At 32.3% G+C, this 7,005-nt stretch overlaps 1 protein-coding gene across 2 annotated transcripts; it reads left to right on the plus strand.

The window, feature by feature from the left end:
• Nucleotides 1–71: 71 nt before the first annotated feature.
• On the plus strand, nucleotides 72–6,785 carry LOC146529286 (protein TAPT1 homolog). 2 transcript variants are annotated; one of them, XM_085201543.1, is made up of 11 exons: nucleotides 72–363; nucleotides 439–703; nucleotides 778–1,091; nucleotides 1,404–1,501; nucleotides 2,019–2,257; nucleotides 2,979–3,167; nucleotides 3,411–3,560; nucleotides 3,856–3,970; nucleotides 4,453–4,596; nucleotides 5,142–5,307; nucleotides 5,405–6,785. In XM_085201543.1, the coding sequence occupies exons 1-10, from the start codon at nucleotides 240–242 to the stop codon at nucleotides 5,292–5,294; spliced, it is 1,791 nt and encodes a 596-aa protein (XP_085057669.1). In that variant the 5' UTR covers nucleotides 72–239; the 3' UTR covers nucleotides 5,295–5,307; nucleotides 5,405–6,785. The 2 variants fall into 2 exon arrangements, with proteins under 2 accessions (XP_085057669.1, XP_085057668.1); XM_085201542.1 differs by having other exon boundaries at nucleotides 5,142–6,785.
• Nucleotides 6,786–7,005: the final 220 nt, after the last annotated feature.

Consider the following 7,005-nt stretch of genomic DNA (forward strand, 5'->3'; position numbering starts at 1 on the left):
GGAACTTTGTTTTATTTCATAAAACTTGCGTCTGTCAACACTTATATCAGCAGTCAATGTCAGACATCTCATCATCAGCCTAACTGTCATTTCATCATAGTTACGTCAAAACTGAATACTAATGAATCAAAATATTTTCTTTTAATCACATATACATAAACTATTTGTGAAATTTCTAAATGGAGAGATAGATATTTTTAAAGGGTTACGTATGGCCAGAGTAGTAAATATTTTTTAATATGACGTTAAAAAACGCAGACTTACAGGAGCATACTAAAAGGTTACGATTCAAGAGCATAACAAACATACAACATTGTTCAGGTGATATCATTGATAAAAATGAAAAAGGAACAAAATATAAAGGTTATATTATTCTCCTACTACTACATTAAGTTGTTTAATATCATATATTTTTATTAATTTCGTTTTATTTTGTAGAAAGTGATAGAAATGCTTCACTCTTTGCATTTTTGCATGTTGAACTTACAAGAGGATATTTATTGGAACACGATGAAGAAAGATTTTCGGCAAGAAGAGAAAAGGTTTATTCTTTTATAAAAATACCACAGGAGTTAGAAAAGTTTATGGCTTACGGTTTTTTCCAATGTGCAGATTCACTTTTGTTTGTTTACACATTCTTGCCATTAAGATTTATAATGGCTTTCTGGTCATTCTTTAATAGGCTCTTTAAAAAATGTTTTGGGTATGTATACTAACTATCTTGTACATATTTAGTATCATTGTTTATAATAATTATTTTTGTAAAATTTTTTTTAGGTTCTGTTCTAACCCTAGTAAAAGTATACTCAAGCCAGCTGAGACATGTGATGTACTTAAAGGTTTAATATTATTGATATGTAGTATTCTCATGTGCTATATAGACACTAATATGATGTATCACTTAGTAAAAAGTCAAAGTGTTATGAAGCTATATATATTTTACAATATGCTAGAAGTTGGTGATAGATTATTCTCTGCTTTCGGACAAGATACAATTGATGCCTTATTTTGGACAGCCACTGAACCTCGTGATAGGAAAAGGGAACATCTAGGTGTCATACCACATTTAATTTTTGCAGTGACTTATGTCTGTATCCTTTGAAATATTATTTTTCATCATTTTTTTTGTTTACTTCACATTATCCATGTTAGCAAGGTAGGCAAAGAGTGGCCAGTGCTAAAGCACTTTATTCTTCATTAACAGCCTAATGTTTGTGAAATGGTGAGTTGAGTGGTGGTACTCATGCCATTCTTGTAACAAGAGTGAGAAAATGGAAATAATTAATTACCCTATTATTATTACCCTGATTGAGACTCAGGCAGACATGCCACTGTGCTACATAAGCCTGCATTTACGTTTCAATATTACTGATATATAATTCGTTTTCTTAGCTTTAACTCAGTTCTTCACAGCTTATTAGTATTGTTTCAAGCGACAACACTAAATGTAGCTTTTAATTCAAATAATAAAAGTCTTCTTATAATAATGATGTCTAATAATGTAAGTATGAAAAATATTTTTTGCAGCTTCAATCTTTTAAGCCATAGCAAGGTAGGCTGAGGAAATATTTGAAATGAAAATAATCTAAATATCATAATTTCCCTATGTGGGGATCACACCCACCATATGGATATCAATATTCCACAATATTTACTGTAGGTCATAAACTATATTTTAATTTAAGACAACAACATGTATGTTATTTAATTTATTTGTACATTATTTTTGGTTCCTTTAGTTTATGCAGGAGGGAACCTAGGCTGATGGCACTCTGTTACGTGATGGGTAGCAAAAGTCACCTTCACACTTTATCTTCTTAATAGAGTGATGAAATATTTTTTTTGCACCAGGTGGAAATTGAACTCACAATCTTTGTGTTTACAATGAGACACTGCGCTGCTGGGCCACAATAGCCTTAATGTGTCATTGTGATTTTTTAATTTATTATATTTTTTATTTTTCATGCTTAAAGTAATTCTTAAAATATAATTTTAATAAACATAATTTTGTTTTTCAGTTTGTAGAATTGAAGGGAAGTGTTTTTAAGAAATTTGATAAAAACAATCTATTTCAAGTGTCTTGTAGTGATGTGAGGGAGCGACTTCACTTGTCAGTTCTATTGTTCATAGTTGTACTTCAAACTATGAAGGAATATATATGGAAAGAGGAGAGATTCTGGATATTAGCACCGGACTGTGTTCTTGTGCTTGCGTTTGAAGTTATAATAGATTGGGTGAAACATGCTTTTATTACAAGGTACATTATTTTCAAAATCAAAATATTCTTTATTAAATTAGGTTATTACAGGCACTTTTGAATCGTCAAGTTCAAAGGAATGTCAGAAGTGTCTATTTTACAGGCCTCTACTGGCTGTATTTATGATTTGTTTTAGTGAGTGGAGGCCGTCGTGGTTTGGTGGAGAGTGTCATATGGTAAAAACAAGGGTTGTAGTTAGGGTCCTTGTTTGAATAGAGAAAGTAATGCTCCTAATGCAATGTTTCAAAAATTTGCCTCTGCACTGGGAAAATTAAGTTTTCTTTATTGACTCTTTTAAAAATTGTCTATTTAAGAGAATCCGAATGGAAAGTAAAAATAACTTATAGCAAAGTTAATTATAAAAATTGAAAATCACATTTTCGCTGTATCCTGCACACAGCAGGATAGACAGAGGGAACCTAGTGTTAAGACACACTGTCCCCCACTTACCGCCGAATTCTAAGTAACGGAACTCAACAGTATGCTTTGCCTTGACGCCAAAGCGAAGAAATGGAAATATGGATTAAATATTTTAGAAAACATTGAACATAGCAGGATTTAAACCTCTTGGAAAACAAGAAATCTAAGCGCTCTCTGATCACTAAGCCATTCGTTCTTATCAAGCTACGTCGAAATTCTTATAATTATGTCCTCATTTGCATATGGCACTTTGACAGATTTAGTGAAGTACCCTATTTTATGATGATTTGTACTTTCGCAGGTTTAACGAAATTCCCTATGGAGTGTATAGAGAATACACAGTGAGTTTAGCTTACGATGTTGCGCAAACGAGGCAAAAGTACGCATTTAGTGACCATTCAGATTTAGTTGCAAGGAGAATGGGCTTCATACCATTGCCTTTAGGAGTTGTCATAACCAGAGTGTTGGTACATGCGGTCAAAATTGACGGGTTAGTGTTATTTGAGGTGTTCTTTTTTTAAATAGTGTTAAGGCACTCTGTTACCTACTTTACGTTTACGCCCAATTTTTAAGCCATTACGTGTTGAGTGGTGGAAGTAAATTATTTGAGTTTGATTAAATAAAAAATATATATGCTAAGTTGTGAAAAATACATATGGTAAGTGTTAATTTTTCGAATACTTCATTTAAGAATATTTACGTAAAGTACTAATATGTTTTTTTTTGTGTATAGGTTGGCAGCAGTGTTTTTAATATTTATAGCCTATTTATGTCTAATATCTATAAGGGTGCTTGTGTCTATTGTAATTCTTGGAAAAGCTTGCGACCTTATATCTCAGCATCAAAATGAGAAACCTGATAGCCATCACACTACGCCTAAGCGGTAAGAAAACTATTAAGTAAATAATTTTTAGTAATTGATTAATTAAAAATGTTTTTTTTTAAATTTATGTTTACATAAACAAACATATTTGACATCATTGTACCTACATATTTAAAACGTAATACATACTTAAGTACACTGAATACGATTTTGAAGAGATGAGGGAGTGACCGCTACATTCAAATTATTATACAAATTCTAAAATATTTTTCTGTCATTAATGTGGAATGACATTTGAGAAAAAAAAACAAATCGCTACTATGATCCAAAAAAATATAAATATTGTATGTTTCAGAGAACAGAAAGATAACAAGGAATATTTGTATGCCCATAAAGTGTCCGAATTGGAGATCCCAACAGATAGGAAGCCAATGCAACCACTGAAGTTGATGATACCTGAAAATGTATTGGTAAGTTTTTTTATTATTTTTTATTCTCTATATGTATATACTAGCCACTCAAACGCGGCTTCTTCCGCCTTAACTTATTATTATATAATAGACAATTATATTATATAAAATCTTTACATAAATTGTAGTTAAAAATGAAATTAAATCAGCTTCACGCTGTATCCCGCACACAGTAGGGTAAGCAGTGTCTTAACACTAGGTTCCCTCACCAAGTGTTAAGACACTCCGTTCCCCACTTTCCTCCGAATTTTGAAGGCCTCGCGTGTTAATTGGTGGAATTCAGTGCCGCGGTTTTGCCTCTATACTAGCGAAGAGATGGAAATATAAATTTAAATAAATATTTAATCTTCTCGAGTGGGGATCGAACCCACTACCAGTCGATTTTACAGTCGCACTTTGTGCGCATAATATATGAATAAATTGTAGTCTATGTTTTACTCTGACGCACTTACTTCATAAATGAAAATTTGATTTAATTTCAGGCTGAACCTTTGGTTGACTCGTCAGCAGGGGCTGCGGCAATTTTTTCTAATAGTGCTATAGATTTAAACGGTGTATGTTATCTTAACGACAAAATGAATGTGCCAGTTAAACAAGAACCTGCGGATTACATGGAGCCAGACCTGGTAAGCAATAGAATGGGTACCTGGTGATACCTGGTTATTTGGGACCTGGATAAGTGGGAAACCCTCAATTATTGAGAATTTCATTGATGTCCCGGCACTTTGTCCCGAAATTACCTCAAGTAATTTGTTAGAAAACGTTTGTTTTCTAACAAATCCGTATGTAACCGTTTGGCGTTAGTAAATGAAACAACTGTAGATTTACCTTAGGAAAACTGGTAAATGAAACTTCTTTCAATGGTACAAAATCAATGGCCCCTTGAGATTCCAATTAACCAGGTTTCATTGTATTAGTTTGAGGCCGTTGTGGCGCTGCTGCTCAGAATCTTACTGCAAGAGCAATGTTTGTTGTTTCCATTCGCATTCAGGGCATTTTCAATTTCTTGATATGGTAAAAAGACAATGCGCTACGTTGAGTCCCGAAAATTTGGTGGTACGAAGGGAACGGAGTGTCCCAACACTAAGTTCCCTCTGCCTAACCTAATCTATGCGCAATAGAGCGTGTAGCTAAAAAAACTATTAGTATATGTTTTCTTATTTACCACCAGGATGTCAGCCGCAGTGCGCCGGATATTAAAGCAGCAGCATCAGCGACAGAGGAGTCAGTGGAGCGGCCGTCGTCCCCGGACGCTGACGGACTTAAACGCCGCGCGGAGTCCGAGCCCAACCTCGCCAAGAACGATGATCAAGAAACCACATAATAAAAATATTATGGTATACATAAATAATCAGTTTTCTTCCAAATAGCCTTTGAAAATTAAAATAACATGATTTATATATAGAGGTGGTTCATTTTATTAACTTATTACAGATCGCGTGGCATCTTTGCAATTGTGTGAGTGAAAAAAGTATCACCAGAAAAAAAAAAACTATTAAATTAAAGTTTGTTATTACAAAATCATTAAAACAAATTCCAGCAAAAAACTTATTGTATCAATTCTTCTATACCCGGCACTGTATTCTCAATATTTTTACATTCATCTGACGTTTTGTTTGAGTTAGTAATTAATCTTTCCATCATAAACATCAAAAACATCATTGTGTCCACACTTTATTCACCACTTGGTTTTTTCCATTCTTGTACAATAATAGAGCCAGTGTCTTTTATCTTTCAGTTTTAATAAATCGAACACAAAAATAAAATATTAAGAATTAAACATGTGACGCTGCTATGAGTACAAGAAGTGTAGGCCGGTTGTAAAAAAGCTGTTTAAACCAGTTTAGGTCACTCACACAAATGGAAAGCTCAACTTAGACCTCGCGAACTGTGTTTCCGTACTTTAAATTTGTTTAGTGCGACTACGTTTTTATTAAATGTTGCACAATAAATTTAGCTTATTATATAAATAAACATCTCATTTGTAATATTACAAGATAAATTTGCTGAATAGCAACAATGTGATTACATGTATAAATAGTCATATAGATATAATAAAAACCCCATATGTTTATAGTCACATTTGTGATGATATATGATAAGAGTGAAATTAAACTCATTCTATAAATAAAATTACAAAACGTTTATGCATATATAAATGTGATATAAGAAATAAAAGAGAGTATTGGTTCTTTTTCTATTAATCTTGTTGTTTTTGTTCTTTTCTGTTTTTGTAATAATAATTTAAACTATTAAAATAAATCTTATTTACGTTGGAAGTATGGTAAGTTAGAATCTGTCTAATGAGTCATGTTACAACAGAACCGCGGTAAATTATATGACGACTGTAAACACTGAAAGTGCTATGAAATACGATTTTGATACTTCTATATTTTTTTTAAATAATTATAGCAGGGCAGGAGAATGGGGAATCTAGTGTTAAGACACTCCATTCTCCACTTTCCGCCAAATTTTTTAGTCAGTGTGTTGAGAGGTGGAACTCTGGTTCACTCAAGTTCTCTCTGCGAACCTTCCTTCTCTCCATTATAATTATGTAGGGTAGCGTGAACCTAAAAAAAGACAAGTAACGTTGCCATTTAAAAGATTTTGTAAATTACCCTGTTTTGTGACATGACTCCCTCGATAGTTCTAGCATTATATGTTTTATTTATTGTGTTATTGTAGCCGTTGGTAACTAAAACAGGAAATAAGGTTTTATAGTGAACTAGTTCAAATCAGGGGTTAGAATGAAATTGGCATTAAGAAATATTATGACAATGTTAAGTGTTCCTATATAAAATAAATTTGTATAGTTATTTTGTATTTTATCTATTTATCTAAAATGTGTTTTGTGACTGTTATAATATGTTAAATGAAAGTGTAATGATGTTTATTTAAAATTATAAATATTTTTTAAAGGCCATCTTTTGTAAAACTGAACTTGGAAAACACTCACAAATAAGTAATCACAACGACATAAAAATAGCAACAGAAAAACAATAATAATAAATAAATAAAGATTCTTGTAAAGTTCA

This window comes from Heliconius melpomene, chromosome 18 (assembly GCF_056956725.1).
Source record: "Heliconius melpomene rosina isolate 202511_hmr_F chromosome 18, ASM5695672v1, whole genome shotgun sequence".
NCBI lineage: Eukaryota > Metazoa > Arthropoda > Insecta > Lepidoptera > Nymphalidae > Heliconius > Heliconius melpomene.

What these genes read in the sequence shown, in the direction of transcription:
- LOC146529286 (XM_085201542.1), top strand. Translation starts at nt 240, where the DNA reads ATGACGTTAAAAAACGCAGACTTACAGGAGCATACTAAAAGGTTACGA. An exon ending in AAACATGCTTTTATTACAAG is followed by an intron (nt 2,258 to 2,978) that starts GTACATTATTTT and finishes GTACTTTCGCAG; the next exon opens with GTTTAACGAAATTCCCTATG. An exon ending in CATCACACTACGCCTAAGCG is followed by an intron (nt 3,561 to 3,855) that starts GTAAGAAAACTA and finishes TGTATGTTTCAG; the next exon opens with AGAACAGAAAGATAACAAGG.